The 23,873-nt window shown below is 45.3% G+C and overlaps 2 protein-coding genes across 2 annotated transcripts in view; both read right to left on the reverse strand.

Annotated features, from left to right (window-relative positions):
- Nucleotides 1-115: 115 nt before the first annotated feature.
- Nucleotides 116-2,634, reverse strand: pdyn (prodynorphin). Its single transcript, XM_004086339.4, has 3 exons — nt 1,747-2,634; nt 1,314-1,493; nt 116-976 (listed from the first exon to the last, which is right to left on the reverse strand). Exons 2-3 carry the CDS (start codon nt 1,449-1,451, stop codon nt 407-409), a joined length of 708 nt encoding a protein of 235 aa, XP_004086387.1. The 5' UTR covers nt 1,452-1,493; nt 1,747-2,634; the 3' UTR covers nt 116-406.
- Nucleotides 2,635-5,792: 3,158 nt separating this feature from the next.
- LOC110014714 overlaps nt 5,793-23,873 on the reverse strand; it is a 50,882-nt gene continuing 32,801 nt past the window's right edge. The window contains exon 2 of the mRNA XM_020701635.2: nt 5,793-5,981. The gene's annotated coding sequence lies outside the window, so the exon portion shown is untranslated. The remainder of the gene's footprint in view (nt 5,982-23,873) is intronic.

Genomic DNA, 23,873 nt, shown 5'->3' on the forward strand with positions numbered 1-23,873 from the left:
GATTTCAACTGACTGTTTCGGATTATTCTGGGCCAGTCCTGTTCTCAAACTCCCTTCAATTCCTGCCGCGTTTCCGTTTTTACGCCTCTGACTCAGAAAGAAATGCAACTCAAAAAAGCAACTCAAAAATAATTTATTTTGTCAACCAAAAACTCCATATGTACAATTGACAAAGCATGAAACAGCCCGCTTGGATGAGACGCGTCGGGGTTCTAAAGTGCTGCTTCCAGTCCGTACTAAAAAAGGTCAAAGCAACATTTCTACCGGACAACCGCGAACGGGTCGATTCTGGTTAACGGGACGTAAGGATGAGGTGCAGATGGTTTACGCTGGAGCGGGTCAGGCGCGCACAAACTCCTCCAACAAACGGACATTTCCAGTCAGCCGGCGCAAGTTCTGCGAGTGTTCAGTTCGTCTGCAGACTAGGCTCATCGTAGGAGTAAACGGGCTCCTCCAACGAGCGCACGGAGATCTTGAAGTGGCGGCGCAGAAAGCCCCCGTACCTCTTGTCCCACTTCAGGTTGTTCAGCTTGGGCCGGACCCTCCGCATGAAGCCGCCGTAGCGCTTCTGGAGCTCCTCGGGCTCCTGGCTCTCCTGCTCCGCGGAACTACTCCGCTTTGATTTGGGACCGAACTTGCGTAAAAAGCCGCCGTAACGTTTCACAGAGCTGTGCAGGAGTCGCTCCTCCTCCGCGGAGTCGTCCGCGTACTGGGGCGCGTCCGCGTCTCTGGCGTCCAGCCGCTTTAGCCAGTCCTCGTACTTTCTGGGCAGCGTGGCCGCTTTCTGGATGTAGTTGTCGCGCCATGGAGACGACTTGAGGATCTTGTTCTTGTCGATCCGCTTGATGAAGCCGCCGTAGCGCTTGACCAGGTCCGCCTGCTGGCTCTCCTCCGCCTCCGCAGCCACGTCCTGGGTGAAGTCCGCCAGCCGCGGCGTGGGCTCGCAGCTGTCCGTGTCGCACTCCTCACTGCAGGACTGTTCGAGACAGACACACACACACGCATGAGAACTGACGCTTCTGTGCTGTCTGTGTGTTCTTTGTCTACTTTGCGCTCCCTGCCTTTACACCAGAAATGCCCCTAAAGTGAAAGATTAAGTCTGCTTCCTTCTGCGCAGAAACCCCCAAATTCTAAGATTTATTTTCTTTTTTTTATTAAGCTGATTGTAACCCCTAAACTCAACGGTGTCACACGTGCACATCCATTTATATTTCCATGCGCAACAAGTACAAATGATTTCTTCTTTGCGCAATCACACATCAGAGCTCTGCACCTGTACCACAGGTGGTTGGAGTCTGCTCCTCAGTTCTTACCAGGCTGCCGAAGGCGGCGTCGGAGCGAAGCATCTGCTCCGCGCATCTCTGACACAGAGACGAGCAGTCCGCGTGGATGGAGGGCGGCAGACTCAGCATCAGCACCAGGACATACCACTCCATCTTCACCCGATCCATCCCTGACGCACACAGTCAAGTTTAACAGCGGGCCCCGTGATCCTGCGGGGGGAAGGCCGGACAGTTAGAGGCTTAGCGGACAGCGGGGGCTGCAGCGTCTAAACCTTTTTATAAACTCGATTCGATCTGTTCTATCCGACAAGAAGCAGGCGCTTTAACAAAACAGCCTCCACTGCGCGCAGAGTGCTGCGCTGCGTAAGGGCAAGCAGGCTTCCTCTCAAACTGAAAGAAAAAGAACCAAAAATTGAGCTTGAATCAGACTGAAAAGTTCAAACAGAAAGTTCAGAGTTGGTACCTCAGGAGTTGGGCAGAAACTTCCAGATGGATTTAGTCTCAGAGGTGCATCTATCGTTCACCAACTTCCTCTTCTCAGACCACCTCTCGCTCTTCCTGCGGCTCCTCGTACCTGCTTTTATTTGCAGAGCCCGGACGTGTCATTGGTGTAGCTTCCATCAGTGGACCAATGGGAAGGTTTAGAGGCCTGCTGCATTAACTACCCCACCGCCTCCCCGCTTTAGGAGGTTTTAACAACGCCCACACATCCCCAGCATCATCAGTCCATCTCTGGGGCATCTGGACTGTAAATCACACAGACCCCAGCCTCTTTATTTCACAGCGAGACGAAAGGGAAAAGAGTTGACTTAAAGACAAATCAAAGGAGAAACACAGTGATCGTGACAGGAAACGGACAGAAGCAAAGATGGAGAGCTGATCTCCAGGGAGACTGCAGAAGTCATGACTGCCTGTTGGAGAATATTCCAAATTTCTCCGTGATGTGAACCCTTCCTGAACATACAGTGTGATCAGTTTCTCTTGTGAGTGGGGAAGGATTTCTTACCTGAATGGTCTGAAACCTGATTGATCAAATGAATCTTTTGATGTCACACATTTTTACACCAAATCTTCTAAAACTTGGAATGTGCTCGGAAACATCTTCAGCTTCACGCAGAGATTGTGTGAATGTGAACGGCGGCTGCAGCCTGACACATGCACAGTCTCAGGGGACTGAAGTTCCGACCAAAGTGACGTCTTTCTGTCCTCCTTTGCTCAGTGGCAGCCTGGGTTTCTGTGCAGGTTTGTCAGGAAAACACGCTTGGATAAAAACATTAATCATGAGTCATGCTCACTCTGTGCACGACTGTTTTGTGACCCTCTTGAGTGCAAAGATATGACAAAAATGGCAACATACAGAAATGGTATATGACCTGACTCGTAATATTCACCGTACCACTTGGGTCTGTTCTGACTCCAGTCCTTGTTCTTCCTTGTATGGTCTTCAGCCTTTATTTGCTATAATTCAATAAAGAAGGTGGTTCGGTCCTCCTTTCTTACTGGCTTTGGGCTGCAGCGTAGCTCCAAAGTCTTCTCTGCCTCTTCCAGCCCATCAATTCTGTGCCTGATCCTCAGCTTGTCAAGAAGCTTCCTCTGTTGACTCTATTGATCATCCTGTATAGAGATGAAATAAAACGCACTCATCTACATGTCCAGATTTTCTCCTTATTAAAATATAAACTACACTGTTTGTGACCTGAATAACCTACAGTAAGTGTACTCTATACCTCTTTACTGGATGGAAAATGCTCTACAGCGCAATAAATCAATTGGATTCCACTTCTATTTTAATTCAGAAGTATTATGAAAATCTATTCTACAGTTCATTAAAGGCTAAAGGTACTGGCACAATAATAACTATCAGGTTATTAATATCATCTTTTATCTGTTTGGTTTGTATTTTTAAAGTTGTCACTTGGTCTGAATGTGTTCAGATCGTTCACATCATCAGACTCCATCACTTCAAAGCAAAGGTTTCATTGCTGCGATGCTCAAGGCTTTTGGTCATTTTGAAGCATGATAAACTACCTCAACATGTCCAGTGAGATGTCAGTGTTAGCATTAGCATACTGTGGCTACACCAACTCCAGCTACAACAAAGAAAAAGGGAGACCCAGTTGAGCTTCCTGTTATCCTCCCAGAGTTGTAAAACTGATCCAGAGTTAAACCTTGTGCTATCCTAGGCACTTTAATGCTGGAAGTTGGGTCATCTAGACCCACTAGACAGTGCTCTGAACCTTTTTTCTTCAGTGATTTGTGATCTTCACTGGTGTCCATGGATTACATGAAATCTTTCCATCTTTATCCACCTTTGTCATGGTGGGTAGAACATTCAATGTAAGGGTGGGGGTCATTTAAGATAGCACAAGGGTTAAATAAATGGGAAATGTCTGATTAGACTGAAATAACAGAAGATCATTTTGCAGTGCAGTAAGAAAAGAACGGGGGCATGGGGTGGAGGTGGACTGCAGGGCTCTGAAGACTGAAGGGAAAGCAGCATTAGAACAGAAAAGTCTAAATAATAAGCAGGCATGGGTTTTCTGTGTGTGGAATTAAATGCATCTGGTCAGATACAGAGCATCTATCTGTAGCACAAACCGTGTCCTCGCTGCATTAAGGACACGGTTTGTCCTTTTCCTTTCAGACAAACACAAAGTCAGAACGGAGAGCTATAAACAAGACCAAACCACGGTCAGTTGGACCTTCCGGCTGTAAGGCTGGATAAAACATAGCAATCTGTGGGTGGAAAACAGGAACTTCTCTGCTGGACAGTGTGTGCAAGAAATGAGGCAGGCAGCAACAGGCAGAGGCAGGAAACATGACCAAATAAGGAAAGGATGTCAAAAACAGGAGCGACTGTCTGGGCTCTTCGCCTGTATGTTCAGTAGCATCACTAAAGCAGGAAGTGATCGATACAGTTCCAGAAGATGGAAAAAACAAGACTGGGATGTTGTTCTGGGATCGAACGTGAAAGCTGAACCAGAGGGAGTAACCACCTGAGGTCAGGAAACTGGATTTTCCCTCATTCAGGACTTCATCTTTTCATCCAGACCTTAAGGTCAGTCCAAACACACTCTCTCTACATACATCTATTCTGGGAAGGCTGTCCACAAGGTTTATGAGTTTTTTCTAGGAATTTCTGACCATTCTTCCAAAAGGTCATTGGTGAGGTCACACACTGATGTTGGTGGAGAAGGCCTGGATTTCAGTCTCTGTTTGAATTCATCCTAAAGGTGTTCTATGGGGTTCAGTTCAGGAAAGTCCAGTTCATCCACACCAGACTCTGTCCTCCATGTCTTCATGGACCTTGCTTTGTGCTCTGATGCACAGTCATGATGGAAGAGGAAGGGGCCGCTACAAACTGTTCCCACAAGGATGGCTGCATGGAATTGTCCAAAATGTTCTGGTATCCTGAAGCATTCAGAGTTCCTTTCACTGGAACTAACGAGGCCAAGTCCTGAAAAACAAGCCCACACCATAATTCCTCCTCCTCCAAATTTCACACTCAGCACAATGCAGTCCCAAATGTACCGTTGGCCTGGCAACCTCCAAACCCAGACTCGTCTATCAGATTTCCAGATTTAACAGTGTGATTCATCACTCCAGAGAAGGCGTCTCCACTGCTCTAGAGTCCAGTGGTGGAGTGCGTTACACTGTATCAACGCTTTGCATTGCACTTGGTTATGCATGGCTTGGATGCAGCTGCTCGGTCATGGAAATCCATTCCCTGAAACTCTCTGCATGCCGGACTTGGGCTAATCTGAAGGTCACATGACGTTTGGAGCTCTGTAGCAACTGACTGTGCAGAAGGTTGGTGACCTCTTTGCACTATGTCCTTCAGCATCCTCTGACTCCTCTTCATCAGTTTATGTGGTCTACCACTTGATGGCTGAGTTGTTTTTGTTCCCAAATTCTTCCATGTCTTTCTGATAGAGCTGACAGCTGACTGGAAGATTTATTAGAGAGGAAACTTCACCACTGGATTTGTTGCACAGGTGGCGTCCTATGACAGTTCCACACTGGAATCCACTGATCTGCTGAGAGTGACCCATTGTTTCACAAAGGTTTGTAAAAACAGTTTGCATGCCTGAGTGATCATTTTAGACACCTGTGGCCAGGCCGAGTGGTTATTACACCTGATTCTGATCTTTTAGATGGCTGAGCCAATACTTTTGGTAATATATTGTGTATGTATGTATTTCTTTATCTTTTTTTATTTATGACTAAATATCTTGATTTGATAAGGGTCAGGGGTAGATTTAATTCACACTCCTCAAAATAAGTTAGAGATATTGTGAAAAACTCAGTGGATGTCATGAAAGGATGAAAAGATTCAATTGGATCAGAACCGGATTAAAAAAACTATTTGTAAAACTATAAAATTAATTAACTAAGTCAGGATGGGATTATATAAATTCATTTCTTCCCGCTCTTTTTCACGCAATAATGACATGACTTGAAGGATTGACAGACCCAGACGCTGAAATCCAGAGAGAGGACAAAGATAGGTGAAAGGTAAGAAATGGGTTTTATTTTCCTTCCAGGAAAGTTGGTGTGACTTGGTGGGCAGCTGGAGAGGAAAGCGGCTTGTGGCGTGGCTGGAGGTAAAAGCGCGGCTTGGCAAAGCTTGAGGGTTCCACCGGACTGCTGGAGAACTTGAGCTGACATCAACACTGGGGACTCTTGGAGGCTGGAATCCTGAGACAGAGAGAGGCAGGTTAAGCACAAGGCCAGACTTAAACAAGAAAACATGAACTAGACTTGAGACCAGGTAGAGTCACCATAGAGGGTAACGAACTGGCGTTGGCTAATGGGTCTGGATCTCCTTAAGAGCAGAGCAGGTGATGAGGTGAATTGGTCCCAGTGGAGTCAGGAGCAGAGCAGTAGGGGGAGGGGGAGGAGACTGACAGGCACCATAACAAATAAATCGAACTCCACTTGACTTTAGTTAAAGATCACTGTATTTAATTAAGCACATGTGTAACTCTTGTGCTGTCCTAGGCACTTTACCATTGGGAGTTGGGTCATCTAGACCCACTAGACAGTGCTCTGAACCTTTTTTCTTCAATGATTTGTGATCTTCACTGGTGTCCATGGATTACATGAAATCTTTCCACCTTTATCCACCTTTGTCATGGTAGGGAGAACACGTCAATGGAAGGGGGGGGTCATCTAAGATAGCACAAGGGTTAAGGGTGAATGTTAAATGTGCTCTGTTAAATGGTTTCTACTTACTTAAGGATGCTGTCATTTTAACGAACATTGAAGAAATGGAGTTTTCCTTTAAAACAGGGGTCTCAGACTCCTGGGGCCTCATTTATAAAACTTTGCGTAGGATTTGCGTCAGAAGTGGCGTACGGATGAAACATAGGACATGCGTACGCACAGAAATATTCGGATTTATAAAACCGTGCGCACGCACATCCTACGCATCTTTCCCTTAATAAATCACAACCAATTCTAAATGCTGCGCAGCTTTTGCGGCCTCATGACACGCCCATAGTTGCCCATAAATAGTCCGTGAAACGCCCACAAATGAATATTCATTGATTGGGAAACCATGGCAAACACAGACAGGAAATCAAAAAAACGTAACTTCACTCAATGTGAAGTAGAAGTTATCGTTGGCGAAGTGGAAAAGAGGAGAAAAGTGTTGTTTGGAGGGCACAGTGTGGGCATTACTAATGCCAAAAAGCCACGTGAGCGGCAGACGGCGGCAGACGCCAAATGCTGTAGCCTCACAACCTCGGACCGTGGCCGAAATAAAAAAGAAATGGTCGGACATCAAAGTCGAGGCGAAAAAACGTCTGGCGATGCATCGCCAGAGTGTGTCTGCCACGGGGGGGGGGGGGACTGGCACCGGAGCTGACCCCTCTTGATGAGAGACTGGCGGCTATTATTGGGGAATCCCTTTTAAGTGGAGTGGTGACTGAGGCGCAGGGGGACACCGACACGCCAGGTGCACCGGGTGACACACCCCCAAAAGCTCCAACAGATGCGTTCACTCCGAATTCTTCCATTTGCCACATCTTCTAAGAGCGCAAGATCAGCCATTGTGCGTCATTACGCATTGTGATGGGGCATTTTATTTCCCTCCATTTAATTACATCTGACAAGCTACAGATGTCGGTAATAATCGACGTGGAAAAGGGAAATTGATCAGCGCAAATGTAATTTCTTGTTGCTTTCTGAATGGTTGAGACATACGCCATACATGGTTTTATCAAAAATAAAACAAACTAAAGGCATATGCATGAAAACCATAATTCCATAGCTTATGAAGAAATGTTTTACTATGAAAACAAATTTCCCCAGTGGACAATTAATGCATCTCTCTCTATCTATCCATCTCTCTCTGTCTGCACCTAGATCTGCTCCGCCAGACGGACACATTAACGAGAATATCAGTTTTGTACATTATTTCGTTCTGTTAACTATATTATTTATGAGGATGAATTGCACAACATGCCAATATCGCAGAACATTTTTCACTTTTCTTTCTGCAAATAAGTGTTCATTTGGATTTCTGTTGTAATTTTCGTTTGATTTTTTTGTTTGTTTCACTGCTGATCGATCAAACGGGTGTTCATGTAGGCTGTTAATTGTAAGACTTGCTTTGTGAAGTCTTCATGTTATTTCTGAGAGGCAGTATTGTCATTTTCACTTTCACGTGTTTCTTCCATCTGCCGACGGTGTCGCCGTTTCTCATTTCACCCGTTTTTGTGCGTACGCCTGGGTCAGAGCTTGCGTGAAGGACCGCACATTTTCCCGTCAAGTTTGCTTTTTATAAATATCAATTATTGCGTAGAGAGTGGCGTACGCCTTCTTTTGTGCGTACGCAACGTTTATAAATGAGGCCCCAGGTCATGAGGGCCGGTCTCCTGCTGGTTTCAAGAAATTACCTAGATCAGGTGAGTTTAGCCAATTACCAGCTTCAATGGCAGTCTAGTTGAAAACATGTAGGAGGTGGGCCCTCAATAACTGGAGTTTAAGATAGATAGATATAGATAGATATAAACTTTATTAATCTCCCAAAGGAGAAATTCAGGTGTCCGGTAGCAAAACACACAACAAACAACAGCAAAAAGACAGTTCACAAAATAATATCAGTTCATATCAGGCAGGTTCATTAAACAGCCTGATAGCTGTAGGGACAAATGAGTTCTTAAAGCGCTCTGTCCTGCAGCGCAGTGAAAGGAGCCTATTACTCTGTGAGCTCTTCTGACCAGACATCGTGTTGTGCAAGGGATGTCTGGGATTGTCCAGGATGCTCTGAGTCAAAGCCCTCATCCTCTTCTGCAGCACAGATCCCAGAGAGTCCACCCTCCTCCCGATCACAGATGCACATCTCTTAATCAGTCTGTTCAATCGAATGCAATCCCTTGTGGTCATACGGCCACCCCAACATACAACCCCATAGAAGACAGCACTCGCCACAACCGACTGATAAAAGAGGAGCAACATGTCAGTACATAAGTCAAAGGACCTCAGCTTTCTCAGGAAGAACAGCCTACTCTGCCCTTTCTTATACAGAGCATGAGCCTGCTCCGACCAGTCCAGTTTGTGGTCAAGGTGCACACCCAAGTACTTGTAGGAGTCAACCACCTCGATTCCCCCACCATCGATGATCACTGGTTGGTGGGAGGGCTTCCTACTAAAGTCAATAATCATCTCCTTGGTCTTTGATGTGTTCAGCACAAGACCATTGTCCCCTGGAGGTGAATCTGGTGATGAGCTCCCTGTACTCACTCTCATCCCCTCCCTTTACACATGCCACAATAGCAGTGTGGTCCGAATACGTCTGGACATGACAAGCTGCAGATGCATAATTAAAGTCAGCAGTGTAGAGTGTGAATAGAAAAGGCAATAGTACAGTTCCCTGTGGTGCTCCGGTGTTGCTCATCAATGTCCCAGATACACAGTCTCCTAGTCGGACCCTAACCCTAACCCTAACCCTAAGACCTAAAACATAAAACATTCAGTCAGTATTTTGCTGCAATAAACTTTAATGGTAAAGTGTAGAATGAGGATCTTTTCAAATTGATCTTAACAAATAATTAAGTTTTTCCTTTGGTGGCAGGTTTGGTTGTCAAAGTTCTGGATTGTTGAAAGACTGTCTTGTTGTAGTAACACTACTTTAAAATTAATAGGTAAAATTTGTTCAACAAATTGTACGTTGAAGTGGTTCAGTTGGTCAGACTGAACCACAGTTCTGGAGGGAGGGTTTATAGAGTCACACCACGATTTTATCTGTCTTCATTCCCATGGCAACCAGGGAGTCAATTGTGTTAAATGGAGCATAGAGTGAATGCTGCATGAAAATAATTTCATTTCAAGTGGTGCCATTTGTACAATGACTGGAAATGTTCAGTTAGGAACGTCACACATCTCATGCAGATAGTTCTGACACTCTAGGGGACTCCAAAGTGAACAAAATAGCTAGAAAATTAGTCTGCATTACTTTTATTCTGGAGCAATGTGTGTGTGCATGCTGTTAAATATTATTGGATCATCTGATTGCTGATAAGTCTAAGTGCTCCATGTCTTTTTTGATCTTTTCATTATAGTACCCATTCTTTCCTCTGTCACTGCATGAAACATTTGAGCTGCTGTTGAACATGGAAAATCCTTTGAGGGCTTCCCTTTGATTACTGAGATCGCCATGTTAGCCTTTGCCTAAAACAGGCAGTCCATGGATTTGGCAAACAGGTCTTCAGCGATGTTTTTCTGTATCTCACATATTTAAACACATACCATGATCATGAACACAAAACTAGGTTCAAGAACCCACACAGAATAACATCTGAGCAAAATCAATGCAGTCTAGACTCATGTTTTCAACAACCACCAACCTGCAGTCTGTAAGCAGAGCTGGGGGGTATTCCAGGAAGCATGTTTAAACTAGTCTGACTTTAAGCCTGAACTCTGGCTGAAATCCGCCTGAACTTGCTTACTCTGGGCATGTCGGTTCCAAAAGACCGGATATGAGTTGGTGTAATTACGCTGGACTTGGTAACCCTGGGTTAATGCACGTGCACGGCGTGTACATAAAGACATTCTCAATGGATCGCCGATTTATGGAGTCACCATGAAAACGCGTGGTAAAAAAAAAAGAGAGCGCTATACTTCAGTGAGACAGAGTCTGAGATTTCAATGACGGTGTATGAAGATTATACGTCCATCAAAAAAATAATACTGCTGCATCATCAGCAAAAGAAAGAGATTCTGCTTGGAGAAAAAGAACGGACAACTTAAACGCACGAGTTTCTGATCTTATTTCTAATTACATTGTGATGTATATATATATATATATATATATAACTCATCATCCTCTCCTTCCCTCTCACTCATGGTGCAGAGACTTGAGCAAAGTAGGACAAAATAACTCGGCAAAACACGGCAAAACACTGTAAAACAGCTAAACAGCTATACTCATTTGGTCAAAAAAACACACTTAAACCCAAATCCGTCCAGACAGGCAAAGGGAATGGTATATCCCACAATCCCTTGTGGTACCAATCTAACAGCAGCACCAAAGTTACATCTACTTAATTGAATTAATTTGAATGAAAGTAAAATAACTGTCTAAAACTACGAGTTATTTTTAAGCTAACTTAACAAAAAAAAGATTTATCTTAACTGAAGCAAATAATTAAGTTAGATCAAAGTAAAAAAGTTTATCTTTCCAACATCCATACGTGGTCTTATCACCCTATGACGGTGGAAAAAGTATTATCTGAGCTTCTTCATCCACTAAATCATCTTCAAATGGACACGCCATGCTGCTTCACCTCTCTGTAAACAAACTAACCTTCAACTAAACCTGCTCCACACCAGAGCATGAGTTGCCATGGCAACTAGACATACCCTGAAACATACCTCCATTTCTGGAACAGAAAGCTGAGGTTATCAACTTCCTTAGCCTCAAATTTACTGTGGGAGCTAGCATAACCTGCTTTCTGGAATGCCCCCCAGCACTGTAGGTCCTCCAACACAACACAAACTGAACAAAACAACCAACCAGGCCCATAAACTGTTCCCAAATGTCAGCTGCTCCAAACTGTTCGGATCACAACACAAACCCTCTCCCCTCTTCACATCACACCCGTCCTGCTGCTGCTCCACTGGGTACAAGAGTCTCATTGGATTCCCTACAAAATCCTTCAAAGCCCTCCATAACCCGGCCCCTCCACATCTCTCTGACCTTATCCACTCCCAACCGCTCCCTCAGGTCATCCTCCTCCCTCCAGCTGGTTGTACCCACCGCTCCGTTTCATCTCCATGGGGGGCAGAGTGACTGGACCAGCAGTGTTGCCAGATTCTGCGGTTTTACACCCAATTGCGGAGAAAATTTGATTTGGCCGTTTTTTTTTTGTTTTTGTTTTTTTAACTTGTCCTGTCCAACAGCTAGGCAGGGAGATGAGAGCTGAGGGCCTCTTGTGTTGGACATATTTTACTTTAACAAGAGGGGTTATTAATCTTCAGACAATACCAAAGGTATGACTGAATAAACCCCTTTTGTAATTGAGGCCAAACTTTATTCATTTCAACCATGTTTGAAAATCTTTGGTGTTGGACCAGACGGAAAAGGAAAGAAGGGAAGAAGAGAGAGGGATGTTAGAGGGGGGGGGGTGATAGTGAAAGGGGGGGGTAAGACCATGAAGCAGCATAGAGCAGACAGGTTTACTGGTTGTTTATCATTATGGTACGGTTCAAATGTGGTACAAAAAGGGCGGGGCCTGTTCGCACACACTCAAATGTTATCAACACACCTGCTAGCTGCAAAAAATGTTCACATGTCAACATGTACACAAAACAGATAGTGTTCACGAACGCATACCTATGCCTTTAAACCAACTAGTGTGAAATCTTTCATTCATTCAATCATGCAAACTATTAGTGCAAAGGTGAGCTAACACCTGTGCTCAGGTGAGTGTTTATGTTCTTCTAAAATGGATGGTGGAATGTAAAAAGAAGGAGGAGGAACGCCCAGCCACCCCCACACCCAGACCCCCGCCACAGCAGCAGCGGCAGCCGGAATTCCCCCAACGCCACACGGGAACAGGCAGGGAACAACCGCCCCCCGGGCGACCAAGACCGCCACCCAGGCCAGGGCCAGCAGGACCGCCGCGAGGCCCACAGAGCCAGAGAGCAGGGAGGCGCGGAGGGAAAGAGAGCGCCGCCCCAGCCCAGCCAGGAAAGCAGCCCCCCCGCCGCGCCGGAAGAGCCCAACGCAGGGCCCCACCGGAGAAGGACGCCCACAGCCCCAGGCGAGCACCCCACCACCACCCAGGAGTTCCGGGCATCCCCCCGCCCCAACCCCAGGTACGAGCCAGGACCCCCCAAGGGAGACCCGCTCCGCACTCCAGGCAGCCACCCACCCGGCCCACGGTTGGTCCAGGGAGGAGCAAGGCAGGGGCCCGCCGCTCCCGCCCAGGAGGGGGGAACCCCTGGGAAAAAAGGGTGGCCCACAAGGGGTGTTATAAATATGGCCCGACCAGGCTCGGCCACTGTTGGAAGTTTGGCGGGGCCCAGCGCTCAGGGGCAAGGACCAGGACCCACCCCCCAGGGACACGAACACCCCCGGCTCAGGTGTAATATGAACCCCCCCACCGTGCGGAGAGAGCACCGCCGGGCCCAGGGAGCCGGCACCCAGGGGACACGGCCCCCACCAAGGAAGGGGTAGGGGACAGATGGACCCAGGTCCCACCTTCCTTGCAAAATGTGTGTGCATGTATGTGTGTTTGAGAGGGTGTGTGTGTGCATGTGTGTGTGTTTATGTTGGAATGTATATATTGAAGGGGGAGGGGTGTGTGTACTAAGGGGGGTGCAGTTAAAATTTGCGAATAGGGCACTAAGGGGACATCTCCTGATTACTCACAGTGATGTCCCCTCACCCTCCCCACCAAGGGGCCCTAAATGTCTAAGGTGCGGTTAAAATTGGCGGGTAGGGTGCCAGGACGACATCTGCTGCTTGCTTGCAGTGATGTCCAAGCACCCCCCCTACCAAGGACCCTACATGTCTAAGGTGCAAATAAAACCGAAAGAGGGGGGGCCCACTCCATACGGCAACCATAGGAGGGGGGCCACTGCCAAGTAGCCCCCCCCCAAGGCGCATCGCAGGCTAGAACCCCCACCCCCTCACCCTAATATGAGGTTATATGAGGAAGGGGGTAAGTTGGGGACAACTGGTAGACTGTCCCCCGGTGGTCAAACAGCTGTCCCCCAGCCCCCCCCCTCAGCAAAGGGGCCAGGGCCACCCAGTCCAGGGGCCCCACCCCCGGAGGCGCCAACACCCCAGGCCCGGCACCACCCACCCCACACAGAAAGCGTCGCCCCCCCCGGAGCAAACCCATGCCCCCACCCCCAGACGCCGGCCCTAGAGGAGCTCTGGTCAGGCCTTGACGGGACCGAGGAGGCCAACCGGCCGAGGCAACCACTGATTGCCTCAGCGGAGACCCCAACCCGTTAGCCCCCCCGACCCGTACCAATAATGGCCCCCCCTCCCCCCCAGAACGCCCCCCACAGGACAGGGCCGACAAGCCCCCCACCCCACCCCACCCCAGACCCCGCAGCCGAAGCGGATGACACCCAGAGCGACCGGGGGCCCCGAGAGGGTTGTCCCGTCCCGTCCCAGAGCCAGGGAAGGGCCGATCCCAGCCCAGGTGCAGATGGGCAGCCCATCCAGCGCCGCTGGGGCCCCCCCCCGAGCAGGGCCCCCCGCCAACCCCCCCCAGCACAAGCAAAGGGACCACCCCCCCCAAGCCAAGCCAGACCACCACCCCACCCCCCCACCACGCACCCCCACACCCAATGTATATATATATATATATATATATATATATATATATATATATATATATATATATATACCCTATATATACCCTGCAGGAATAATAAGATGGCCAAAGGAAGAGATACAGACCACGGATGTTAAGACACGAAAGCTCCTTACCATGCATGGAGGGTTCCATCCCAAATCCAGCACCCTGAGACTGTATGCTAGCCGCAAGGAAGGAGGCCGAGGACTAGTGAGCGTAGAAGCCACTATCCAGGATGAAACATCCAAGATCCATGAGTACATCAAGCTCAAGGCCCCAAATGACAGTGTGCTCAGTGAATGTCTCAGGCAATGGACAGCAGAGGATACAGTGCTGGAGGACAGATCCTCATGGGAGGACAAACCCTGCATGGGATGTACCACCGGACCATAACTGAAGTGGCTGATATCAAGAAGTCCTACCAATGGCTAGAAAGGGCTGGCCTACAGGACAGCACCGAAGCGCTCATCCTGGCAGCCCAGGAATAAGCCCTGAGCACCAGAGCGATAGAGGCTCAGATCTACCACACCAGACAAGACCCAAGGTGTAGGCTGTGCAAAGAGGCGCCTGAAACAATCCAGCACATAACTGCAGGGTGTAAGATGCTGGCAGGGAAAGCATACATGGAGCGCCATCAAGTGGCTGGAATAATATACAGGAACATGTGTGCAGAATATGAACTGGAAACCCCAATGTCAAAATGGGAAACACCTCCGAAGGTGGTAGAGAATGAGAGGGCAAAGATCCTGTGGGACTTCCAGATCCAGACTGATAGGATGGTAATGGCGAACCAACCAGACATTGTAGTGGTGGATAAAGAACAGAGGAAAGCCGTTGTGGTTGATGTGGCAGTGCCAAGCGATGGGAACATCAGGAAGAAGGAACATGAGAAACTGGAGAAAGACCAGGGACTCAGAGAAGAACTGGAGAAAGCCTGGAAAGTGAAGGTGACAGTGGTGCCTGTGGTAATTGGAGCACTCGGGGCAGTAACCCCCAAGCTGGAGGAGTGGCTACAACAGATACCTGGAAAGACCTCAGACCTCTCAGTCCAGAAAAGCGCATTGCTAGGAACAGCTAAGATACTGCGCAGGACCCTCAAGCTCCCAGGCCTCTGGTAGAGGACCCGAGCTTGGAGGAGAAAACCACCCGCGGAGGGTGAGAGGGGCGTTTTTTTTATATATATATATAGTATATATAACTTATCCAATTTTGCCAACTTAAATGAATTGCTTCTATTGGCAACAAGTAAATGAGTTAAATTTATTTTACCTAATTTCCTACGTCAATAAAACTCAATAATTGTTTATACAACTCAAATTTACGTATTTATCTAACTAAATGTCATATTACTCCAATTCAATTAAGATTTTTTTCCATGTTAATTAATAATTCTTAAACTCTCATATGTTTAAGTTTGAGCCGGCAGACATACTCATTTGTATATAACATTGAAAAGAACAGAACAACATGTGCTGTTTATAGTATATAAATTGATTTAGGAATTTTCCAACATTGTCATTGCAGTCTTACACAGTAGAGGTGCTATATAAACTCATCATTCTCTCTTTCCCTCTCACTCATGGTGTAGAGACGTAAGCATAGTAGGACAAAATAACGCGGCAAAACACAGTAAAACAGCCAAACAACCAAACTCATTTGGTCAAAAACCCACAATTAAACCCAAATCCGTCCAGACAGGCAAAGGGAATGGTATCCCAGAACCCCTTGCGGTGCTGCTCTAACAGCAGCACCAAAGTTACACCTACTTAATAGAATTAATTTGAATGAATGTAAAATAACTGTCTGAAAACTACGTGTTATTTTTAAACTGACTTAACAAAAAAATGATTTATCTTAACTGAAGCAAATAATTAAGTTAGACCAGAGTAAAAAAGTTTCTCTTTCCAACATCCATATGTGGTCTTATCACCCTATGAAGGTGGAAAAAGTATTATCTGAGCTTCTCCATCCACTAAATCATCTTCAAATGGTCACGCCATGCTGCTCCACCTCTCTGAAAACAAACTTCAACTAAACCTGCTCCAGACCAGGTTATGTTCAGAGCATGAGTTGCCATGGCAACTTGACATCCCCTGAAACATACCTCCATTTTTGGAACTGAAAGCTGAAGTTATCAACTTCCTTAGCCTCAAACTTACCGTGGGAGCTAGCATAACCTTTCTGGAATACCCCCCAGAAGGATGCTCTGTCCAGATGTTTGTGTATTTGTTGGTGTGAGGGTCACTGAAAGAGGAATGTTGAGATACAAAGAATTACCAGTTAAATACTGTTGGATGAATAGTGAAATATTCAGTTTTTACCATCATAAATCAGACGTCCGACGAGTCGGTGCCTCACCAGCATCTATCTCATCGCCCGTCACTGAGTAGTAGTGTGTGTCAGAGAGAGGCAGAGAAAAGAGTGAGAGAGTGAGATAGAGAGAGAGAGAGAGAGAGAGAGAGAGAGAGTGCGTGTGTATGAGATGAGAGAGAGGTGCCTGTGTGTGGAGGGGGTATCTGACCTCCAGGGTATCTCTATGTTAACTCTGGCTAAGCTGTATTTGATGTGTGTATTGAGGGTGGACACTTTCCTTGAAATAAACACAAGTACAATACTTATGTCACCCTGCTTAAGTTACTTAGTTATTTTTTCTCTTTTATTTAGTGTAATTTTCAGTTTCGCCACTGGTGGCAGTCCACATTTAACATGTTGTTTTTTTTGGATTTGCCAGGAGTAATCATCCTGTCATTGTTTTTATCTTTGACGTCTTTTCAACTTTTCTCAAAGTACAGCGTCAGAGGAAAAAAGACTTGAGCGAGGTAAAGAGGGAAAAAAAACAAACTGAAATTAATTGGGGTTTTTAAAACTGTATTTGTTCTAAGTTTTGGAAAAAAACTCACTTCCAACAGTTAGTGTACCCAGGAAGAAAAATCTGGTTAAAGAGCTACGTTGGACTTTGATGACTTTGTGGAGAAATACGTTACCTGGGTGAGTGGAAATATCGCATTTGATGTCGGATAAACCTGCTATATTCACTGGTGATGTGTATTGATTTATTTGAAAAAACAGTGATTTGCAAACCAAATATTATAGAAAAAAACCAGTTGAGGTAACTATGGAAATATGTGATCAGTATTGTAATGTTCTGTTAAGTTTAATGCACAGAGTCTCCTCAGTTGGCCACGTGTTGCAGGCTAGATGCACAGTAAGCTAGTTTTGACTTGTTTTTTGCATACATGTTAAGTTATATCATTTTGGTGTGTATATTGAGTTAAATTCTTGAAAAAAAGGAAAATGACTGAAGTAATGTTAAAAGGACAATATATATGGACAATATTCAATGATTTTCTGCACATTTGTGTAGACTGTTTTTTTTCCTTTGTGCACATCTGGATCCCCGACCTTCCTTCGGTCAACTCATCTACTCCATCATCATTCCGTCCTCTTACCTCCTTGGTTCATCTCATCTCATCTACTGTTTGGACATTAAGTGGGTTACCTTTATTTTTTTGAGTGCACTCAAAGGGTTATTTATTTTATTCTAAAGAACAGAGAAAGTTGGACTCAGATTTTAAGTTTTCTTTTTGAGATCTCAATTTTATTTGAACCTCCTTTTCATGTCAGTGGCCACTTGTTTTGTTGTGAAGTGTTAAATATAAGAAATTCACTCAGTTCTGTTGACTGTTATTTTGTGTTATTTTATTACCTAAAACTAAGTATTATTTTTTCTGGTTCAACTGTAAATGATACCACTTCTTTGGGGTGGAATATTCCTAGCTAAATACTGGAATATATGACAATAAACAATCTCCTCATTGAACTTAGACTTAGAGTAACTCCATTTGAAGTTATTTAGAGCTGTCAGACACAGCAGCACCACCTAGGGGTTACATAAAGTGGCGAGCTAGCCAGGAGATTGTTGCAGCATTTATATTTGACACCACCTCAGTTTTTGATAACTGCTTGTACGTTGTTTACAAAATGAACATTTGTAATTAATTTGATTTGCACGGGCCTAGTTGTCTGTATGTAACAGGCATAAGTGATGCTTATACTGACACTGACATTGCTGCTTATTTTAAAGTCAATGGGGATATTAAGAAAATAGTAAGAGTCCCTGATGACCCAGATCAGCCCTAAGGCAGAGTTCTTATTGAGTATGCTATGGAGCGAACAGTATCAAGACTTGATCCTGCACAACTGGGCAATCAACCGAGCCCTAATGATCCAGATGGTACTTGGTATGTCAAAACCATTCGCGAAGTATGTCAAGAGGAGCTGGGAAGAGAGTTGGCCCAGGGGTGTCTAGCTGAATTAAGCTCCCTTGCAGGTACTAGTAAAACTAGCTTTTGGGATGCTTTGCAGCCTGAAGGGCAAAAAGCCCAGCCTGATTTTGTCCTTCCTTCAAGTCCAGATACTCACCTTCACTCTCCTGATCAGCTTGCTACTACCATAAGCAAAGAAGGTGAGGCTCGTGTGCTAGGTGCAGTTCGGTCTAACGCCACCAAGGAAATTCCACAAAATCCAGGCGTTCACAATATTCCATTGAGTGCTGCTACAGATGCTCCCATTTTTGATGAAGCCACTGTGAACCCCCCTTACGTTCAAAAGGTCATTGTGGAGCACTTTATTCGAAATGACTCATCAACCTCCAGCTATAGCCAAAGCCGGATCAGAACTTTCTCTGGGCGGGTGCCAAAACCAAACGGCGAGGTTGATTACGATGCCTGGCGCACCCAGGTAGACTTGCTTCTCAGCGATCTGTCATTGTCTGACTTCCAAAAAGTCCGAAGAATTTTGGAAAGCCTTCTTAGCCCAGCTGCTGACATTGTCAAGCCACTTGGGACAAATGCAGCTCCCCAGACTTATCTCAGTCAGCTTGATTCTGCATTTGGAGTTGTAGAAGATGGTGAAGAGCTATTTGCTACATTCTTAGGCTCCAACCAAAATTCAGGTGAAAAACCTTCCATCTACTTAAACCGTCTACAAACTCTTCTGACTAAAGCCATATCTAGAGGGGGAGTCTTAGCTACTGAATCAGATAAATATTTGCTTCGGCAATTTTGTAGGGGCTGCTGGGACCAAAGTCTAATAGTTGGCCTCCAGCTTGAGAAAAGCAAATCTGCCATCATTCCCTGAATTATTGCTACTTTTGAGGACAGAAGAAGATCGAAGAGCAGCCAAAATCGATCGCATGAAGAAGCATCTGGGAAGCACAAAGGCCGCAACACACATGCATTCAGTCTTAAGCATGCCAGTAATTGAAAATGAACCAGCCACAGCAAAGAAACATGACATTAGTTCAAAACTCGAAAAGGAAGTGGCAGAGCTCCGCAAACAAGTGGAAAAGCTAACACAAGAAGGGAGAAAGGAGCAGAAACCAGAGAGGGTTCAAGTTAACCTCACGAAAGGTGAACTGTCCATCCAAAGTGAACATTTAGTTGCTCATGCTTTAAACAGAAACCCAGTTGCTGAAACACCTACTCCACCTAGGCCTTGGTTCTGTTTTAAGTGTGGAGCAGATGGACACATTGCAGCAAAATGCAGTTTTGAAGCCAATCCTGGCCTTGTCCGACGAAAGAATGCAGAGATCAGAGACAAGAGAGATCAATTCTGGGCCCAACATGCAGCCCACATAACATCTTTAAACTGGTAGAGGCTGCTGCCGTGGGACGACCGGGAGCTGAAGACCAAAATCAGATAAGTCCCATAGCAATGACTCTTAGTGAATGTTTCCCAGAACACAACAATGAGCCGAATGTTAAACTGCCTCCTGGACTTGTAGGTCCCCGCTGTACCTCTAAAGTCACTGTAGGAGACGTAACATGTGAATCCATTCTTGACACCGGCTACCAAGTAACAACTATTTCAGAAACTTTTCACTCTAGGCACTTGTCAACCCTACCTATTCAGCCAATACACCAGCTTCTCGAGGTTGAAGGTGCTGGAGGACAGTCAGTGCCTTATCTTGGTTATGTCGAAGTCCTTCTAACTTTTCCTGAGAGTGTAACTGGCACCAAAGAGCAGTTATCTGTTCTTGCACTCATTGTTCCAGAATGTCACTTTAACAGCCGAATTCCAGTTTTGGTAGGCACCAATGTCTTGTTACAGCTCTACCAATGTGGGGTTAGTCATGACAAGTTCCAGTTTCTTAAGAGGTCAGACAGCATTGCTCTTCTGCTCCAGCATGTAGTTCAGGTGCATAAGAGTGAAACTAAGGCCTGTCTGGTGAAGTTACATGGGGAGAAGCCCATTACTATTCCAGCTAGACATAGAATGTGCCTTTTTGGAGATGTTGGAGTGGGAAAATCAAATCCCCACACTTCTTTTGTCCTTGAACCCCCTGAGCCTTCATCTTTGCCTGGAGGGTTGTTTCTCCAGTGCGCGCTAATTAACATTAACACTAAAGCCTCAAGCAAGATTCCTGTTGTCTTAAGTAACACCACAGATCACAATGTTACCCTGCCCTCAAAGTGTATCATTGGAAGAGTATCTGCTGTACAGAGTGTAATGACCTCAACTTCTACGCTGCTTGCTGATTCTCATACATCAGTTGGCAAACATTCATTCAACCTCAGTGAGTCCCCAGTGCCTGAGGAGTGGAAACCATGCATTGTAGACAAACTCAACTCGATCCCTGAAGTTTTTTGCAGCTAATGATCTTTCTTTTGGCCACACTTCTGCAGTAAAGCATCATATCCGTTTGCAGGATGAGACACCCTTCAAAGAGCGATCGAGGCCCATACATCCCAGCGATCGAGAAGCTGTTAGACAGCATCTCCGAGAACTGCTGGATGCAGGGATTATAAGAGAATCCGAGAGTCCATTTGCATCACCAGTAGTCGTTGTAAAGAAAAAGAATGGGCAAATTAGGCTGTGCATCAACTATAGAAAACCTAACACTCGTACCATCAAAGATGCGTATGCCCTTCCCAACATTGAAGAGACCTTTTCAGCCTTGAACGGAGCTAAATGGTTCTCAGTGATGGACTTGAAGTCTGGTTATTACCAGGTGGAAATGGCAGAGGAAGACAAACCAAAAACCGCATTCACATGCCCATTAGGTTTTTATGAATTCAATCGTATGCCACAGGGCATCACAAATGCACCCAGCACATTCCAACGCCTTATGGAGAAATGTGTTAGTGACTTGCATCTATGCGAAGTTCTGGTGTTTTTAGATGATCTTATTGTCTTCTCCCAGACACTCGAAGAGCATAAGGCGAGGCTCATGAAAGTGTTGTCGTCTAAAAAGCTATGACATTAAACAATCTCCTCATTGAACCTAGACTTAGAGTAACTCCATTTGAAGTTATTTAAAGCTGTCAGACACAGCAGCACCACCTAGGGGTTACACTTACTATACTGTTGTGTTGTAGGGAGAGGAGTGTGTTATGGAAAATAAAATATGGCTTTAATTGCGTGTTTGTGTGTGTATGTCTTGGCAGGTCAGTGTGTGGTGTGGCTCTTTGACTCTCACAATGAAAAAATACGGCTCTTGGTGTCAAACTTGTTCGCCACCCCTGGTCTAGTGGGTTTCGATGACCCAACTCCCAATGTTAAAGTGCCTAAGATAGCACAAAGGTTACCTTGACACATTTTTCTAAGGTTTCAACCAATGGACCTTGTGATTTCCATATCAAAGACATGAGTGACCCAGCAATGTCAAGGCAGGAGCTCACATGTCATGAACTTTGTCTTTAATATTGGGACATACAGTGACGCACAAGGGTGTTGGTCATCATCCTCTCCCAAACTCTAACTCATGGTGCAGAAAGAAATAAAACATAACAGGTTAAATTACTAATTAAAACAGAGTAAAACAGCTAGACAACAAAACCCATGGACAAAAACTCACACTTAAACCCCAATCTGCCCAGATAGGCAAAAAAAATTGTATCCCACAATTCCTTCCGCTCCCTTACGTTATGATGTTATGACGTCATGACGCGTTGACAGCTTCACACCAAAGTTACACCAACTTAATTGAATTACGTTGATTGAAAGTAAAATAACTACTGTATGTCAGACAACTATGTGTTATTTTTAAGTTGAATGAACTCAAAAAAATGATTTATTTTCACCAAACTAAATAATTAAGTTAGATTGTTGTAAAAAAGTTAATCTTTCCAACTACAGCCCAAATACTCTTTTTAGAGTGCATATCAGGAGGCCTTTTTTATGTTGGAATTTTTTCTTTCCTTTACAAATGGACAATATGTTGTCCTAATTACTCAGTGCTATTAGTGTTCAACTTTTACTTGTAAGCTCATTAACATAATGATAATGGGTTTTAAATGATTACATTCAACTAAAAAGTGACGGAGGGCAGAATCAAACAGCAATTAAAGCTACAAGTAGCATTTAGCGGGCCCGAGCACGTGCCATCGCCTGGCACGAGCGACCGCCCCGTGAGCAACGCCCTGCTCGAGCCATTCTCGTTGTTTTTTCTTGTCCATTCTGGAGCTCCAAGATAATGTTAATATGACAGCAGCCTGTGGGGGGGGGGGGGGGGGGGGGGGGGGGACTGTAATCTGTTTCCTTAAAGGACAAAGACTTATGCATATAGCATGAAAAAAATTCTTAAATCTAAGCCTCGTTTAGACCTGCTCAATTTCTCATCAAGTAGAAGAAGGTTTTTATCAGATTAAGAAACAAGCAATGATGATAATTGCTATCACTGTTCCTAAGAATGAGAACAATAGAACTTATTCAATTTCCACTACAATGTCTAGATGAGTGTCAGCTATGTCTGATAACTTGGCCAATTAGCTGGACCGGGATCTTGCAAAGTGCAGAGGGTTTACGTCCAGTGTGATGAGTCTGTGGACGGCAACAGTACAGCATAGCCTTTGGTTTCCGCAAGAGAAGAACTCCTGACACATCTGCCCTAACAGACAACTACAAGAGGAGTTGAAATGTATAACACGGTGAAGGAGTTTTTGTGCAGAAAAAGGTACCATTAGAAAAGCCAGTAGCAGTGACTGCAGACAGGTTTCATCACTCACTGTAAGCTGTAAAGCTGACCCAGACTTTCCAAAATGTCTGCATTTCTGCTGCTTCATTCACCAGTAGGCCTTATGTGCAGAAGTGACTGGCTCTGGACACATAATGACTCCTATTGTGAAAATCATAAAAAAAACCTCAGCTGCAAAGCAAAACAGAACAGGATTTTTAAGGTGCTATTGGTGGAGATATCTGCTGAATATGGTGAATATGAATATGGTGAATCTGAACTTGTATTCTTGACTGACATTACTGGAAAACTAAACCACTTGATCTGCGAGCTGCAAGACATTGGCAAAACTATATTTTTTTATTGACCAGCCTGCCTGAGCCAGTGTTTTTCTTGTGGGGATCTTTTCTGCCAGGGCTTGCCGGCTTGGTCAGTGGATGTTGCTGCAGTTGTCTCCCTTGCTGGGACAGCTGGAGTTAAACACAGCAGCTCACGGCTCTGAAGTGGACCCCGTTGCTGTCCCAGTCTGGATGGGCACTGTGGTGATGTTCCAATGTTCAGGCTGGCTCCTGGTATGAAGAGATTCCCAATTACCATTTCCTAACCGCAGAGCCAAGGATGTGTTTACATGTTTAGGTCAAAAATGTGATGAACAGCTTCATGTTGTCTATTGATGTAAGTTTAAACCTAAACATGTTTCCCTGTTACTAATCCAGTTGATATGGTTCTCCATCTGTGTCTAGGTGATAGAAAAGCATTTTTTTATATTTAGAGCTCCAAGCAAACAAAAAGTTGTCTATATAAAAGAGCTTT

This window comes from Oryzias latipes, chromosome 7, assembly GCF_002234675.1.
Source record: "Oryzias latipes chromosome 7, ASM223467v1".
In the NCBI taxonomy this organism is placed as follows: Eukaryota; Metazoa; Chordata; class Actinopteri; order Beloniformes; family Adrianichthyidae; genus Oryzias; species Oryzias latipes.

Bases quoted from the DNA above. Each gene is read 5' to 3' on its own strand.
- pdyn (XM_004086339.4), bottom strand. From the start codon at position 1,451: ATGGATCGGGTGAAGATGGAGTGGTATGTCCTGGTGCTGATGCTGAGT. The intron at 977-1,313 runs GTAAGAACTGAG...TGTCTCGAACAG, and splicing joins ACGCCGCCTTCGGCAGCCTG to TCCTGCAGTGAGGAGTGCGA.